The sequence below is a fragment of the Chiloscyllium plagiosum genome, unplaced genomic scaffold (genome assembly GCF_037043375.1).
Source record: "Chiloscyllium plagiosum isolate Xiang-an unplaced genomic scaffold, Cpla_swu_hap1 HiC_scaffold_4, whole genome shotgun sequence".
In the NCBI taxonomy this organism is placed as follows: domain Eukaryota; kingdom Metazoa; phylum Chordata; class Chondrichthyes; order Orectolobiformes; family Hemiscylliidae; genus Chiloscyllium; species Chiloscyllium plagiosum.
Window position 1 is genome coordinate 107,786,527 of NW_028270142.1, and position 18,343 is coordinate 107,804,869.

Below are 18,343 nucleotides of genomic sequence, written 5' to 3' on the forward strand. Positions count from 1 at the left end.
CTAAAGTACTCAAACTGTAGTATTGCCAATCCATATTTGGAGTCAAAATTTAGGGTTAGGTTTGAGTTTAGGATAAGGTTTGGGTTTAAGCATGTTGAGACAGGATAGATGAGTTTTGCTGTGTTTCACTGGAACTGCTTTACAATGCCACCAGGTGGATGAAATGGGAGTAACGACAGCTCCCAGCATTCATTTCCCTCTGATTGATGAACAAAATGCAAATTATTAAATAAGTGACAGAAAATGTTAAATGATGCAAGATGAGCCACAGACATAGTTACAGAAACTATTTTTCAGTCCTACCCACGAGATGTAGGAACTGGTAGATAGCAAATTTTAATCAATAAAAAGCATGCAGTACAATATTTCGTATGCTATTTCCTAAAAAAACACCTTTTTTAACTTTGCAGAATTTTTCGCCGGAAGAAGAAAGTTCGTCGATCCTTTGCAAGTCTTTTTTCGATTGACTCCTCCAGTTCCTGGTTGAATAGCAGTCTTTTCAGTGGAACTGAATGTCCCCTTGCAGAATCCTCTTGGATTGATGGAGGAAGTGATTTTGACTCCAGTTTTAGTAACAATCAAGGTACATTGTTTCAGTAGTTGCAAAAGTATAAAAAAGAGCCCAATTGTCATTTTCAAAAAAACAATTAGTCTGCCCCAAATCCACCTCCAACACCGCCGCAATGAGTCAGCACTGGGCTCACTTGCTGCTGCTGATGCCCTTACCATAACTGAATTCCTCACCAAGACGTAAGTAAAATGAGAGAGAGAGAAAACACAAGAAACGGTGCAGCATGTTATGAGAAGGGTAAATGTAATCCTGGCATTTATTGCAAAAGGACTGGGTTATAAATGCAGAGGAGTGTTGTTACAGTTACATAAGGCATTGGCATGCCCTGTTTTGGTCTCCTGACTTGAGGAACAATGTCATGGCAGCTCAGATGAGGTTCACCAGATTGATTCTAGAGACGTTTTGTTGTGTCACCATAGTCTTACCAGACCACAGGGTTTGCTCTCTCATTAAAGAGAAGTGACTGGTGGTGATTTAACCTGAGGGCAACCAGACAAGGGAAGAGGTTGAGAAGGAGAGTCCCTCATGGTAACCTCAAACCAGTGACGGGAATTGAGACCACACTATTGGCATCGGACTGCTTTTGTAAGCCAACAATCCAGCCAACTGAGCTAAACTGATTCCCATTAGGGATGAAATGGCTGTTGTATAAGACGCAGCTGAATAGCTTGGGATTGTACTTGCTGGAGTTCATGAAGTATGGGGGGGGGGGATCTGATTGATGTACATAAAATGCTAAAGGATAAGATCGACATTGAACAGATGTTCCCCATGTGGGACAGTATCAAACAAGAGGTCACAGTACAGAGTGAGAGGTGGTAGGTTCGAAACTGAGATGAGGAGAAACTACTCTCAGAAGGTTGTGACTCTGTGGAATACAGTGACCCAGAGTAGTGGAGGCAGAATCAGTTGACAGATTCAAGAAAAAAATAGATATGCTTCTGATGAAAAGAAAGGTAAAGGCTGTTGGGGGCAGGCAGGAGAGTGAGGCTGAGACTTGGAAGTTGAGACCAGGATAAGATCAGCTATGATCATGTCAAACGGCAGAGTGGGCTCGAAGGGTTTGCTCCCAACTCCTATGACGACTCTCCTTTGTTACAACCAGATGTGGTGTGAGGCTTCCCAAGATATTATGGTATTATACAACAGTGTTAATTTGTGCATGCCTTACTCCAACACTGAATGAATTTGTTTTACAAAGGGCCAATCTGACCAGGCTTTCTTGGGCTAACAAAAGAGTGATTTTTTTTTTCCCCAGTGCAAGACGTGTTCATAATGCAACATATTCATAGATTATGAATGAGAAGTGAGTCCAAAAAATAATAAAAGCTGTACAGATCAGTCTGTCTAGATTGTTTATGAAGAGTAGCTAGTGGAATTTTAATAGTTAAGCACTTGATTTTTGGGATTCTTGGCTTTTAAAGTTAGTTCAAATCCTTTTGTCCTGTTACTTTGTGTTTAGTGTCTAGCTCTCAGCGAGAGGGAATGTTTTTAACCTTCAATACTGGAGTGAGAAGTGGGTGGTTTCTTTGCATGTGAACAAAAGTGCTTCACAGAACAATATTACTCGAACCCAGGCTATTACATATGGATACTGCAGTTCGCTGGCAAATCTTCTCGTAGGAGCACATAGAAACAAGATATGTCCGCTTTAAATTGTTTTTATATATTCCTGAAAGGACAAAGCACAATTGTCTGAAAATGATGACTTTCAGCTGAGCGGAGAAGGCATCTTGCGTCTCGGGACCCTGCAACTACATGCAATCAATGTGGATTCACCAGTTTCCTCATTTCCCCTCCCCCCACCTTGTCCCAGTCCGAAACCTCCAACTCAGTACCGCCCTCTTGACCTGTTCGTCTTCCTTCCCATCTATCCGCTCCACCCTCCTCTCCACCCCTCACCTTCATCTACCTATCACATTCCCAGTTACCTTCTTCCAGCCCCCACCCCCTCCCATTTATCTCTAACCACCCTGGCCCACAAGCCTAATTCCTGATGAAGGAGTTATGCCTGAAGCATTGATTTCCCCTGCTCCTCGGATGCTGCCTGACTGGCTGTGCTTTTCCAGCACCACACTCTTCAACTCAAATCTCCAGCATCTGCAGTCCTCATTTTCTCTGACATTGTCAAACCCCTTGTTATCTCTTCCTGTTATGTCTGTCTCTCTATTTGACATTCCACACGTGCAGTATTTCATGGACACCACACAGGCCATTGACAGAGAGCACTGAATTTATATCTGCAATCTTATTTCCTTTCTTAAACATATTTTGGAATTAAAATTCTAAAAATGTCCATGATATTTTAGTCTTGTGACCCCTTTGGAGCTGCTTCTTGAACAACGCAGCTGGAGAGACTGTGGCCCCAGTTTTGTCCTTATGTAATTGGTGAGCAGCCATTGGATGGCCAATTTGTATCGGCAGCTCACCATTAATGTTCAAGTGAAGCCTGAGCCCCTGTTTCAGGTCAGCCTCAACCCTCGGCTTTCTGGCATGTATTCCCCTTGCACAACCTGTTTCAATTCTGAAAATGGGCTGAATCAAATTCCTACCTCAGTGTCTCAAGAAAGAAAAGTGACTAATACTTCAGGCGGCAACTTTTCCTCAGAACTTAAGTTCCAAAATCTTTTTGAATCTCAACTGAAGTTATGTGACAGTCTTTTGTCTCTTTGGCACTGTTCCATTTGTTACCCTGAAGGATTCTCCTTCTCAGCCTTCCCTGTCCCCTGAAGTGTGGGTGACCCTCAGGTTAAACCACCAGTTGGCTCTGTCTCGTTCTCCAATGAGAGAGCTGGTACCTTTCACTGTTTTGTTTGTTCAGCATTTTTTTTGTTCAGATTTTTGATTTCTTCCTTTTCCAACGTTTTTCATTTCATTCCTTCTGTTGGAATAAATTGTTGCGTTAAAGGAAAATGGAATGTTAGAACTTCAAAGAAAGAAGCTGGGCACATGATTAAAGTGCTAAAATGTTCTGTGTTTCAGGAGGAAACAGTGCTGACTTGACCTCCACTGGTCGATCCTGGTTATCAGAAGAGAATCTGCCCCTCATTGATACTGAAGCCTGCACCAAAGAAAGTTTATTGATAAACAAATCAACAGGAGGCTTTTTTGAACTTCCTTTTCATTCATCATTACATCCTACAAAGTGCTCCCTCAATAACATGTCAAGAGGTCCAGGTGAGACAATGTTTCCACACGTATATGACAAAAGCATTGTAAAAAGGCTGAATCCAGTGTGACTTTTCAGAACTTTAGTTCTCTGTCTGCACCTGCTGCCAAAAGTGCTGAGTTTCTCTAGCACTCCCTACATTTCTTAAAGAAGTATAGCGTTGATTTGAACTATTGCTGGTGGAAGGTTAATGAGTGGAGCAACTCTGATGTCCTCACTGAGAGGAGCAAGCTGTTTTACTTGTCAGTCCTCATTAACATGTCACTTGTGAGCACTTACCCAATTTGCTAATCATTTGACTTCTCTGTGGATGTGAGATGCAAGTAAGTGATTGTGGAAAGAATGTAAATGGCTAGCACAGCTTCTTTTCTGAGGATTGGGTCACTCTACACTGAAGGTCAATAAAGGGAGTGAGCGCAATGTGCACATAAGATCCTGATGCAATTTTCAGATACCATTATGCAATCACTGAACTGTGGTTTATAGAAACCTGTCAGAAATGAGCAGGCACTGTGGCCATCTCTCCCTGGGATCCCAACAAAATGGCAACAGCCAGATAGAGTGGAAGCCATCTGGAGAGGAATGCAGTGGTGTTTGTCGAGGTTCGTCCCGAGCAGCGCCGTGACGCGGGACTCCGTGCTCTACGGCCTGTTCCCCGGAACGCACACCGAGACGAACATCAACTGTGCCTGGAGGATCATCAACTCGGTGAAGGACGCTCTCTGGGTGGTCCGAAACCTGCTGATCTTCCAGCTGAAGGAGTTGACCCTGACTGAGTGCTGCAGACTGGCACATTCCAAGGTCCAGGACTACGTGTCGAGGGAAGCGCTGAAGCTTGGGGCAGCTGCCGCCAAGGCGTGATGGGGAAAGACCACCGTCGAACATCTGCCTGTCTAAAGAAGAACAGGGGGTACGCACAGTCATTTGGGCTCTGCTGAAGCCTCAGCTAAAAATGTAACTGCACAGACCTGTAAATAGGAATGATTACTCTGTTTCGGTATGCAAACAAATGGAATGTTTACGGATGTATGGCATGTCCAACTGTACAGATCATTAAAGTATTTTATGAATAAAGTATATTTTTGAAATATATAAAAAAAGAGTGGAAGAACAGGCAAAGGGGGAAGCGACAGCTACACGACGAGGATACAGGCAGCTCTTCCGACGGTGAGGACGGGCACAAGGAGGGTCGTCACCAAAGGAAGAGACAGAGCGCCGCGGGGAAAAAGGAGGGCAGCACCGCCCAAGCAGGAAAAAACGATCCCTCTGAGGGGATGGGTAAAGGCCTCCCCCGACCTGGAGAGAACCAAGAGGTACCCACCAGCCCACAGCTCCAGGTAACTGGGAGCAGCGGTCCTGTGACAGCCCCGCTGTCAGATGGAGAACTGGACCATGCGGACCCTGGGCCCGACCCGAAGACACCAGAACGGGGAAATGGCTCCAGCGTGGAGCTGGACAGCTACCTCAGCCCTGGGATGGTCCAGCAGTTTGCCGTCACCACGGGAATGCACAAAGCTACCCCAGAGGGGCAAGACCAGCAGCAAATGGACAGTGTCAACCTTGTAAACTGTTAAAATGGGGTTAAAAATTGCCAGCATCAATGTGCGTAGCATCAAATCGGCTACGCGATGTGTTTCTACGATGGCCTTCCTGGCCAACGTTAAAGCCGACGTCCTGTTCCTGCAGGAGTGTGGGATACCGCACCTCAGCAGCTACAGGAGATGGTCGAGCTTGTGGGCCTATGGGCCATCAGTTTGGTCGGGGGGGCAACGATAGCTGCGCCTCCGGCCTGAGTATCCTGTTGCGAGGCGGCAACTTCACCATCTCCGAGGTGAAGGAGGTGGTGGGCGGGCGCCTCCTCATCACCGACGTCATGTACAGGAATGCTCCCCTGAGACTGATTAATGTGTACGCCCCAGTGGATAAGAGTGAACAGTTGGCCGTCCTGCAGCAGATTCCACTGTTGCTGGCTACGTCCAGGCCGGTCATTCTGGCCAGAGACTTCAACTGTATCATTGATGCAGATGGACGATCCGGCAGGGGGACAGTAAACCGGACACCACGTCCAGAGCCCTGATGGACACGGTAAAAGATGCCAAGCTGTACGACATCTTCAGCGCCCCTGCAGACTGAGCGCAGCGTAGATGCACCTGGTCACGGGCAGACGGGTCTATCTGCTCAAGGATAGATTACCTGTTTGTGTCCCGAACGCGAAGCCGACCAACAGCGTGGCCTCCCAGTCTTTCCTGTCCTCTATCACGGAGGTCTTAGACGACAGAACACGGGAGAAGCTGGACCAGCCGCTATCTCCGGACGAGCTGACCAAGGCCCTTGAGTCCTTCGAAAAGAATAAAACTCCCGGAAGCGACGCCTTACCGGTCGAGCTCTATTCCGCTCTGTGGGACTTGATTGGCCAGGACCTGCTGGAGGTGTATGTCAGTATGCTTCGGGCAGGTACCATGAGTGAATCCATGAGGAAAGGCATCATTACCCTCATCTACAAGCGGAAGGGGGAGAGGGAGGAACTCAAAAATTGGAGACCAATCTCACTGTTGAATGCAGATTACAAAATTCTGTCAAAGGTAATCGCCAACCGGGTCAGGTCTGCTCTGGGGTTGGTGATTCACCCTGACCAAACCTGTGCTGTGCCGGGCAGGAAGATCGCTGAGAGCCTCGCACTCCTCAGGGAAACGATCGCCTACGTGCAGGACAAAGGGTTGGACACCTGCCTGATCAGCCTGGACCAGGAGAAAGCCTTTGACAGGATATCACACAGGTATATGAGAGATGTTCTCTCCAAACTGGGCTTTGGGGAGAGAATCTGCAATTGGATCAGACTGCTCTACACCAACATTGTCAGTGCAGTCTCAATCAACGGGTGGGAATCAGATAGTTTCCCAGTCAGATCTGGAGTCAGGCAGGGCTGTCCCCTCTCTCCTGCTTTGTTTGTGTGCTGCATAGAGCCATTTGCCGAGTCCATCAGGGAGGATGCGAGCCTGAGAGGGGTGACTATTCCTGGCAGCGGGGGCCTGCAGGTTAAGGCCTTCCTGTACATGGGTGACGTCGCCGTTTTCTGTTCGGATCCGCTGTCCGTGCGCAGACTCATGTGCATATGTGATCAGTTCGAACGGGCCTCGGGGTCCAAGGTAAACCGAGGCAAAAGCGAGGCCATGCTCTTCGGGAACTGGGCCGACCAATCCTCGATCCCCTTCACCGTCAGGACCGACCACCTGAAGGTGCTGGGTATTTGGTTCGGAGGGGCTGGGGCATGCGCCAAGTCTTGGGAGGAGCGTATCAGCAAAGTGAGGCAGAAACTGGGCAGATGGAAGCTACGGTCGCTCTCCATCACGGGAAAAAACCTGGTCATCAGGGGTGAGGCACTGTCATTGCTATTATACGTGGCACAGGTCTGGCCTATTCCCAGAACCTGTGCCGCTGCAGTCACCCGGGCCATCTTTCAGTTTATATGGACTTCAAAGATGGACCGGGTTCGAAGGGACTCACTGTACAAAGATCTGGGCAATGGGGGAAAAAATACACCCAATGCCACCCTCACCCTGATGGCCACCTTTGTGTGTGGCTGCATCATGCTGTGCGTGGATTCCCGGTACGCAAACACCAAGTGTCACTACGTACTGAGGTTCTACCTGTCCACGGTGTTGCGAAGGATGGGCCTGGCCTCGCTGCCGCGGAACACTCCGAGTAGTTGGACCGTTCTGTATCACCTGTCCTTCGTGGAGAAGTTTATGAAGAAAAACACCTTTGACCACAAGTCCATCAGGAAATGGTCAGTACGTATTGTCCTTGAGACCCTTCGGGAAAAGGAGCCGGCGGATTCTATCGAGCGGTTCCCTGAGCAGACTGTCAAAGCCATATTGCAGAATGCCTCATCACCAGAACTTTCCAACAAGCACCAAGGCATGGCTTGGCTGGTGGTGAGAAGGGCTCTGCCTGTGAGATCCTTTATGCACGCCCGGACTCTCAGCCGCACCGCACGCTGCCCTCGAAGCGGCTGCTGGGGGGACGAGACTGTCACACACCTCCTTCTGGAATGTGCCTATGCAGAGGAAGTCTGGAGAGGAATGCAGTGGTGCTTGTCGAGGTTCGTCCCGAGCAGCGCCGTGACGCGGGACTCCGTGCTCTACGGCCTGTTCCCCGGGACGCACACCAAGACGAACATCAACTGTGCCTGGAGGATCATCAACTCGGTGAAGGACGCTCTCTGGGCGTCCGAAACCTGCTGATCTTCCAGCTGAAGGAGTTGACCACGACTGAGTGCTGCAGACTGGCACATTCCAAGGTCCAGGACTACGTGTTGAGGGATGCGCTGAAGCTTGGGGCAGCTGCCGCCAAGGCACGGTGGGGAAAGACCACCGTGTAACATCTGCCTGCCTAAAGAAGAACAGGGGGCCCACGCAGTCATTTGGGCTCTGCTGACGCCTCAGCTAAAAATGTAATTGTACTGACCTGTAAATAGGAATGATTACTCTGTTTCGGTATGCAAGGAAATGGAATGTTTTCATATGTATGGCATGTCCAACTGTACAGACCATCAAATTATTTTATGAATAAGGTATACTTTTGAAATAAGAAAAGTAGTTGGAACAAGGATGTTGTGAAACTTGAAAAGGTTCAGAAAAGATTTACAAGGATGTTGCCAGAGTTGGAGGATTTGAGCTATAGGGAGAGGTTGAATAGACTAGGGCTGTTTTCCCTGGAAAATCGGAGTCTGAGGAGTGACCTTATAGAGGTTTATAAAATCATGAGGCGTATGGATAGGATAAATAGACAAAGTCTCTTCCCTGGGGTGCGGGAGACCAGCACTAGAGGGCAGAGGTTTAGGGTGAGAAGGCAAAGATATAAAAGAGAACTAAGGGGCACCTTTTTCACACAGAGGGTGGTACGTGTATGGAATGAGCTGCCAGAAGAATGGTAGAGGCTAGTACGATTACAACATTTAAGAGGCATTTGGATGGGTATACGAATAGGAAGGGTTTGGAGGGATATGGTCCGGGCGCTGGCAGGTGGGACTAGGTTGGGATGGGATAACTGGTCAGCATGGACGGGTTGGACCGAAGGGTCTGTTTCCATGCTGTACATCTCTATGACTCTATGACTTTATTTGTGTTGCGATTTCTAGAAAGGAATCTTGAAAGGTGCCACAATTTGCTGCCTGATGTTGGGCACCCTCACAATGAGTCGAGAGTGTGGTGCTGGCAAAGCACAGTAGGCCCGGCAGCATCCGAAAAGCAGGAGAATCAATGTTTCGGGCATAAGCCCCATTCCTGATGAAGGCCTTATGCTTGAAACGTTGATTCTCCGGCTCCTCAGATGGAGCCTGACCTGCGTTACTTTTCCAGCACCACACTGCAGACTCTGATCTCCAGCATCTGCAGTCCTCACTTTCTCCATCATTCACAATGAACCACCTTTCCAAACCCATTAGAGAGTAAGCATTCTCTTTGTAATCCAATCCAGAAAATTAGCATCTTTCTATTTTCTGATGGTCTTAATGCCCCTAAGATTTATTTTTGCTCCTCTTTGGTTGCAACAGTAACCTGAAAGTTAATCTTTCATTTCAGGGGGCGTGGGCACCTACCTGCCACCTTCCTTTTGAGAGACCTTTCTATACCATTTGCTCTGACTTGTTTACAAAATGGACACAGTTTTAAAGGGTGTGACTATTGACTGTGCTAATCAATGAGTTGGAGGTGCAGTGTGACCTTTAATTTACTCAGAAACATCATTAAATAATCCCAATGTGCATAGCAACAGTATTTCTCCAGCAAAAAATCAATGCGTGAAATATAGTTATATTATAAAATCAAAACACAAAATTCAGTTACTTCTATCAAAGTAATCTCTAGGAATGATTGACAAGGAAATTCTCCAATCATCTCGACTCTTGGCCGAATTTGGAAGCAGTTAACTTTTAATCCTTCTACTGACAACTAGCAAGGGCGAGAGGTTTTCTTCAGACCCTAATGGGAGTGTTTCCTTTGTGTTCTGTGTGTAAGAAAAATTAACACACCTGTTTGTGGTCTGAAACTCGGTTTACACTGTTACTCTCACAATAGTGAGATTTCTGTTGTAAAGATAAAGACGATGCTGAAAGTTACAAAAATGACCAATACATTGTGTGTTTGATTTTTATATGTCTTCTCATTTGCCCGAGTTACATACTTATTGCCTGACAACAAGAATGAAATCCAGAACCTGATGGACATGGAATTTGAGATGGGAAGATGCCTTTATAAACTTTGTAAAATACAGTTTGGTCTCCATAATTAATAGCTATATTGAATAACTTTTCATGCTACATTTAGATGAGCACTTCTTTGCAACTGAAACCTCCTCTACTACCTGTACCACTGAAAGTGTTTTACTGGCTCTATTTCAGATTTTATGACTGTCAAGAATTTCTTTTTTCACCTGATCATTTTGGTCCTCTCAATATGTGTCGCCGTGTTTGCAAGGTATGGTAATTCTGAGATTTCTGAAGGTGGATTTTGACCATGCGTTTTGTGACTTGCTCTTTGACCATCAGTGTGATGTGTTTCTTGTTGAACAGGTGCTTTCTTGGAGGAGCGGTTGCTGCGTTACTCATGACTATGCTGGTGTTTGCAGCTGTGCTGCGTAAGTGATATTTCGTATAGACCACCCTTGGAAAGGTTTTTATTTAAAAACAGGCTTTTGGAGAAGTTGAATTCTAATTCACAATCTTTTTTTTCCCTTTAAACAGACACAGCAAAATCTGCATATCCCTGCTTTATTAAATCTCACAATATCTTGGACCATGTACAATCTGAGGTAGGACAGCAATTTGCAAATATTTTAGTTTGGGACCACTGGTCATTTAATTCCAAAAGGATAGGGATTGCAGGAGATGAGCAGTAGAGTAGAGTACTTGAATCCCAAACATGGCTTATGAGTTTGAGCTCCCGGATTTACCAGTTATTCCGTTCTATTGTTCCTGTTGGCAACAAGTTCAATCATTGATGAGAAACTAGAAGCAGTGAGTGAGCAATGGGCTTGTGAATGGCCCATGTACATAAGTCAATAAATGGTAACCAAATGGCTACCATGCAACTACTGTCAATTGTCATAAAATCCCAGCTGGTTCACTAATTCCTTTCAGGGAAGGAAAAAGTTCTTTCCCATTTTGTCTGCCAGGCATGTGACTTCAGACCCAGTAATATGATTGACTGACCTCGGGTCAAAAAATGTTGGCCTAGCCATTGATGCTCACATCCCATGAATGAAAACAGAAATGGGGCCAAAGTGATTAAAATAAATGGTCATGTTGGCCTTTTTCTCAAGGGGACCAGGTGGCCTTCCCTCCTTCATAATGTTAGAAGTGGGGCTGTTGCTGATGGTTGAACAATGTTCAGCACCATTTGTGGCTCATCAGACACTGAAACGATCCAAGTTCAAATGCAGCAAGACCTGGACAACATCACAGTTTGGGCTGACAAGTGGAAAGTAACATTCACACTACACAAGCCAAATAATGGCCATCTCCAGCTAATTAAAGAATCTAACTGTTGCTTCTCACCATTAAGTGGTATTATGATTCCAAATTCCCTACTATCAACATCCCAGGATCACCATTAACCAGAAACTGAATTGGACTAGCCATTCAAATATTGTGACCTCAAAAAACGGCGGCATGGTGGCACAGTGGTTAGCACTGCTGCCTCACAGTGCCTGAGACCCGGGTTCAATTCCCGCCTCAGGCGACTGACTGTGTGGAGTTTGCACGTTCTCTGCGTGGGTTTCCTCCGGGTGCTCCGGTTTCCTCCCACAGTCCAAAGATGTGCAGGTCAGGTAAATTGGACATGCTAAATTGCCCGTAGTGTTAGGTAAGGGGTAAATGTAGGGGCATGGGTGGGTTGTGCTTCGGCGGGGCGGTGTGGACTTGTTGGGCCGAAGGGCCTGTTTCCACACTGTAAGTAATCTAATCTAATCTTAAAAAAAGAACAGGTCAGAGATCAGGAATCCTGCAGTGCATAACTCAGCTCCTGACTCTTAAAGCCTGTTCAACATTTACACAGTCCATCAGGAGCATGATAGAATATACCACCACCCTGCTCTCCATTCTCTCTTGCTCTCTACTCCTTCCCAACCACCTGCCCTTCAATCCCCATTTATCTGGATGGGCTCAGCTCTAACAATACTAAAGACACTCAAAACCATATTGGTTAAAGCAGCCCAATTTATTGGTATCCCATCCACCAACTTCCACACTTATGTACTTCGCTCTGTGGCAGCAGTGTGTGCCATCAATGTGATGCATTGGTATAACTCACCGAGGGTCCTCTGCCAGCATCTTCCAAACCCATGACCAATTCCATATAAAAGAAGAAGAGTACCAGCTACAGGAAACATTACCTCTACGTTCCTCTCCAAGCCACTCACCAGTCTGACTTGGAAAAATGTTCCTTTAGTGTCAGTGGGTCAAAATTTTAGAATTTCCTACACTCTGAAGATTGCAGCCGTTCAAGAAGGCAACTCACTATTATCCACTCTGAGACATTTAGGGATAGGCAATAAATGCTGATTCAGCTCACTCCCAAAAGAAACAAGGCTGTGGTAATTACATTTATAGCTGGATGGAACTCTGAGCAGTGGCAATTCCTGGCTTAAAATTGAAGTCGCGTTCTTGAAAGTGGATCTTTCAGTGAAACTTAAGTGGATCAGATTGTCCCATGAAACTCAATGTAAGAATCGTACTTGCATCCTCGTCCCTCATCAGCAAGTTAAACTAAAGCATTAAGAATAAACACTGTACCTTTCTTTATGCCTCCATTCATAAATAAAATGACCATTAAAATAAATTTCTAAAAATACGAATATAAAAGGAAGGAGGATAGTGGGGAGTATAGTGTTTACATATATGAGAATTAAGCAGAGCTAAAACAGTTCAATTATGAGGACACATTGCAGAGACTAGGTTTAGATCCCCTGAACAGAGATGATTAAAAGATAATCTAACTGTTTCAGTTATGATAATTAAAGGAGTTGACAGACACTCCTGAAGAAAATGGAATATTCTTAAATGAGAGCTCAGGTCTCTGTGATATTACAATCACTTCACAGAAGGAGTTGTGGAAATCAGGAACTGTCCCCCCCCACCTTATTGTCGCGGCCATTTCAAAACTGGGATTGCTCAATTTTTCCTGAAGAAGGGATCATGCCCGAAACGTCGATTCTCCTGCTCCTTGGATGCTGCTTGATCTGCTGTGCTTTTCCAGCAACACATTTTCAGCATTGCTCAATTTTTGTTCGGCAAAGGTATCAGAGGTTATTGGCTGAATGCTTTGAGGTATATTGGCTACGTTCCAGTTTTGGCATTTGTTTTGGATTTTAGCAGCATGCCTTGGTAGCAGAGTTAAAGTGGAACTGCTAGGTTTGTGTGGGCCTTCCAGCCAGTGACCAGGATTGACATAGGAATGCCATGTTGTTTTATTGACTCACAAGATATATTTTGTCAAAAGGAAGCTCAACTCAGCATTACAGCACAAAAGGTCTAAAAAGCCAAGTGCTAAAGTTCCCATTGATTGATTGTCACGTGTAACAAGGAACAGTGAAAAGCTTTGTTCGCAAATAGTACAAGCAGATCATGGTATGCTATGATGTATAGACCAAAAAGACTCAGACAGAGGCATACAGGTTATATTGCATAGGGCATGCTCTCGGCAAATTCTGCGTTAGCAAGAACAGCATTATTTGAGGTTAGAAAGTCCATTCATCTGTCTAATAGCAGCCAGGAAGAAGGCTAGGAGTAGCAGGACCCCTCGTCCATTTTTTCTTATTCCTGAAGTGGTACAGTTTCTGCATTAGTAACATCCTCTGCTGTCTCAACAGCCCCCTGAAGCTCTAAAGGTTTAAATATACAAAACGTCACTTAGCAATGATATTATGGCGTACAATATATATATGAATGCATCTTGGCAGGTGTCCTTTACTTCAGAACAAAATTGAAAGTAAAAATGCCGCAGTGATGAAAGTTCTGAATGCCATCAAATGTACCAAAGTGCAGTATCGAACCAAATATAGGATGTGATATTAGGGCAGATGAAATATAAATCAGAAAATTAGAGTAGGAGCAGGCCTTTTGACATATTGAGCCTTCTCTGCCATTAAGCATGGCCATGGCTGATCCTGTATCTCAACACCATACTCCAGGTCTGTCCTCCTACTCCTTGAAACCCCATGAAATCAATCTATTCAGGTTCACCACCCTGAAAAAATATTTCTTATCTCTGGCTGAAATTACTCACTGCATATTCTCAGTGCTCCCTTGTCTTGTTAGTCAATGCATATTCTGTGACAGTGCTTTCCAAAACATGACGAATTGGAAATTACTGCAAGTGATATACAGTTCAATGCTGTATCTCACAATTGACAGCTGTTTGCATTAGAAGACCAATAAGTTTCTGGAAGAGCAAACAGGGTCATTAATTCGATGTTTGTTTTTGCATGCATCTTTGGTAAACAGACACATGAAACAGACTCATCCAGATGTGCACACAAATGTGAAATGGCCACCGCCTTTTTGCATGCAAAGAATAACAGAATTGCCGCAGAGCCAAACCAGGCCTTTTGGCAGTCTGTACTGACTCTTTTTCTTTAAGGGTTTTTGGTGAAGACCGAACTAAAGTCATTGTTTAATTGCTGTGCCATTTCCTTGTTCTCCATTACCAATTCTTCATTTCCTGAAGAAGGGCTTATGCCCGAAACGTCGATTCTCCTGTTCCTTGGATGCTGCCTGACCTGCTGCGCTTTTCCAGCAACACATTTTCAGCTCCATTACCAATTAACATGATTCCAAAACTCACCAGAGCAACTCATGGAACTTGAATTCAATTAACAATTCTGGAAACTGTAATCTCAATCATGTTAACCATAAGACTATCATCAGTTGTCATAAAACCCCATTTGGCTCACTAATTTCTTTTTGCTGCTCTTGCCTAATCTACATATGTCGCCAAATCTACGGCAATATGTTAGACTCTTAATTATCTTCTTAAATGGCTGAGCTGCTTCAAGGGAAATTAGCGATCAGCAATAGATCCTAAAAAAATAATAAATGACAAAAATGGACAGGGCAAGGACACCTTTGTCACAGTCATATCAAATATTATGTAATAGAAAAGTAAGGTCCTACATTAATTGTAGTTTTTATTGAACTAATCTGTGATGTTTTTTTTAAAGGAAATCACAACAAAACAAGACTGAGGTAAATTTTAATAGCATTTTATTTATTTTCTAGGCAAATAGATCTTGCTAAGATGTATCCAAGACGTTTTTAATGTTTCAGAACTGTTTTTTATCAGCAACTAATTGCCAAAGCTTGTGTATAGTAAGGTAAAGAGTAATTTTGTTTTTCTTATGGTTGGTAATGGACAGAGATAATCAAAAACTAAGAAAGTTTGCAAAAAAAGGTATATTTTCTGTGCTATATGGACAACATCACCAGCGAGGATGGTGAACTTATAGTAGAGAGGTGGAGAAAAAGATCACAAACAGTAACAAAATGAGTATTATTACATCATCTACCTGTATTTCATGCTGCTGTGTTATATAAAGGTTCTGAAAGGGTTATTGTTGGAGAATGCATTAAGCACAAACCCAATTTGATAACCACGTAAGGACTTGGGCAGAGAAATGGCGGAACGTCTTTGGATCTTGAAGAGGTCAGACGTGTTATCACATGATTCCTCATAGCCTCAAATACAATGTCTAACTTACTAATGGAACTTGTCCAGATCTTGCTGCATGAGAGCTACTAAATACGAGATCCAGATTTGGGCTGAAAAGTGGTAAGTAACATTTGCACCACATAAATCCCAGATAATGACCATTTCCAATAAGCGGCAATCTAATCACTGCTCCTTGACATTCAATGGTGCTACCAACACCAAACTCCCAACCACCAACCTCCAACCCCACTCCCCCCCCCTCCGCCATTATCAACATCTTAGGGGTTACGAATGACTAGAAATTCAAATGGACTAGTAACATAAATACAGTGGCTAAGAGGAGATCAGAGAGTAGGAATACTGCAGCAAGTAACTCACCACTTAACTCATCAAAGCTTGTCCATCATCATGCAAGTCATGAGTGTGAGGAATACTCTCCACTTGCCTGGATGAGTGCAGACAGATCCAACAATACTCAAGAAGCTTTGCACCATCCAGGACAAAGTAATCCATTTGATTGGTACCACATCCACAAGCATTCACTGCCTCTACCACCAATACTCAGAAACAGCAATCTATACCATGTATAGGATTTACTACATAAGTTCACCAAAGATCCTTAGGCAGTACCTTCCAAACCCACAACCACGCCCACCTAGAAGGACAAGGGCAGCAGATGTATAGGAACACCACGTTTGCAGGTTCCCCTCCAAGCCAATCACCAGCTTGACTGGAATTTATACCACTTTTCCTTCACTGTTGCTTGGGCAGTATCCTGGAAGTCCCTCCCATTGGCATTGTAGATCTACCTACAGCAGATGGACTGCAGCGGTTCAAGAATGCAGCTCACCACCATCTCAAGGATGGACAATAAATGCTTGTACAGTTAGTGACGTCACATCTCATGTGTCAATAAAAAATAAATTCAGTAAACTACATCTTGTTTAAGATAAGACATTCTTCTCGTTAGAGTCATGAATGGGTTTCCTGTACCAGTTTAAATCAATTATGTCCTTAGACACAGTCAAGAAAATCATGGGGGTGGCAGCAAAATACTGGAACCTGCCAAGCTAGTAGTGGTGAGCATCACACAACATACTCCATTGAATCCCATTGAAACCAATAGGATTGGATATCAGGTGGTGAGCTGGACAGTTGGATACTTTCTACCTTCACCTTTCCATTTGGTCTTTGGAATGGTGCTGGCTAGAAGCAAGTTCAAATCGATAGACCCCCTACTGTTGCGTAGAAAGTGAAGGGGAAATCTTCAAAAAGCAAATAGGAGAGCAAAGAGGGAGCATGAGAAACACTGGCAGGTAAGATTAGAGAGGTATTTTATGAATATAGTGGAGGAAGAGGATAACCAGGGAAAGAGTAGGAGATGTTCGGGACTAAGGGGACAATCTTGTGCATGGAACCAGAGGACATTGGTAGGGTGTCTGCCTTCACTTTGGAGAAGGAGGGTGTAGGTACAGAATTCCAGAAGCAGGACTGTGAGATTCTTGAGCAATTTGACATCAGGACACAGGTTCTGATCCGCTATCTGGTCAGTAGAGGATGGTAGAGCTAAATCAGGGAATTACATATTCGTGAATCTCACATCAGTGTAGGAAAATTATTGGGGAAAATTGAAGGAAAGAATTCATCTTCATTTGGAGAGGAGAGGTTTGATCAGAAGTAGTCAGCATGGCTTTGTCAGTGGGAGGTCCTGGCAAACAAATTTAATTGAATTTTTTTCAGGAGATGATCAAGTTTGTAGATGGTAGTGCAGTTTATATGGATTTCAACAAAGCCTTTAACAAGATTCCATGTGGGAAACTGATAAAGAAGGTAAAAACACATGTAAGCCAACATAACTTGGCAATCTATATCCAAAATTCAGTGACTGGTAGGAGACAGAAAGTAATGATAGAATGTTGTTTGTGTGACTGGAATAGACAGGCAGGAGGCTGGAAGAACACAGCAAGCCAGGCAACATCAAAAGGTGAACAAGTCAACGTTTCGGATGTAACCCTTCTTCAGGTCTATAAGATATATACAGTAAATGATATAGATGACAACGTGGAAATGAGAAAAGTAAATTTGGGTGACACAAAGATTGGCCAGCTGACTTAGTGAAGAAGGTCTGAGATTACAGGATTGATCAGATGGGCAGACTGGTTCCAGATGGAGTTTTACCCTGACGGGGTGCCTTTTGGAAGCAGTAGCAAGACAAGGGAGTACTCAAAAAATGGTAGGATGCTGGGAAGCTCAGACCAATAGGAAGTTTGGGGTGTTTGTCCACAGATCCCTGAAGGTGGCAGTTCCAGTTAATGGGATAGTTAAGAAGGCACTTGCCTCTATCATTTGTGGCATAGATTATAAGAGCAGAGAGGTTATGTTGGAGCTGTAGAGAACTTTGGTTAGGCCACAGCTGGAATACTGCATGCAGTTCTGGTTGCCATATTAAAGCAAGGATGTGATTGCAGAGGAGATTTACCAGGTTGTTGCCCGGGATGGAGAAGCTTAGCTGTGAAGAGAGTATGGATAAACTTGGAATGTTTTCTTTCAGAGTAAAGAAGGGTGAGATGGGACTTGATTTGAGATGTATGAGGGACACGGAGAGGGTAGATAGAAAGCAACTGTTCCCCCTAGTTGAATGGCCTATAAAAAGAGGGCACAATGTTTAAGTGGAACGCAGGCGGTTTACCGGGGATTTGAGGAAAATGGTTCTCACATCAAGTGGTGGGAATCTGGAATGCGCTGCCTGGGAGGGAACTGTTAAAGCCTTTTTAAAATTGCTTGTATGAGCACTTCAAATGTCGTAACATTCAAGGCTATGGGCCAACTACTAGAAAGTGGGAGTAAAAGTCAAGTTGCCAGTCCTACCAGACCAGAGGGCCACTTTCTAATTACAGA

General features: G+C 44.5%; 1 protein-coding gene across 3 annotated transcripts in view; it reads left to right on the forward strand.

Moving 5' to 3' along the window:
* tmem71 (transmembrane protein 71) overlaps positions 1-18,343 on the forward strand; it is a 54,971-nt gene that overhangs the window by 30,896 nt on the left and 5,732 nt on the right. For 2 of the 3 annotated variants that reach the window (XM_087986566.1, XM_087986567.1), the window contains exons 5-9: positions 411-583; positions 3,554-3,748; positions 10,141-10,216; positions 10,312-10,376; positions 10,483-10,550. In XM_087986566.1, the coding sequence (XP_087842692.1) occupies positions 411-583; positions 3,554-3,748; positions 10,141-10,216; positions 10,312-10,376; positions 10,483-10,550 (577 nt within the window). Of the gene's footprint in view, positions 1-410; positions 584-3,553; positions 3,749-10,140; positions 10,217-10,311; positions 10,377-10,482; positions 10,551-14,957; positions 14,983-18,343 lie in introns of all 3 variants that reach the window. The other variant, XM_087986568.1, reaches the window with a different exon arrangement.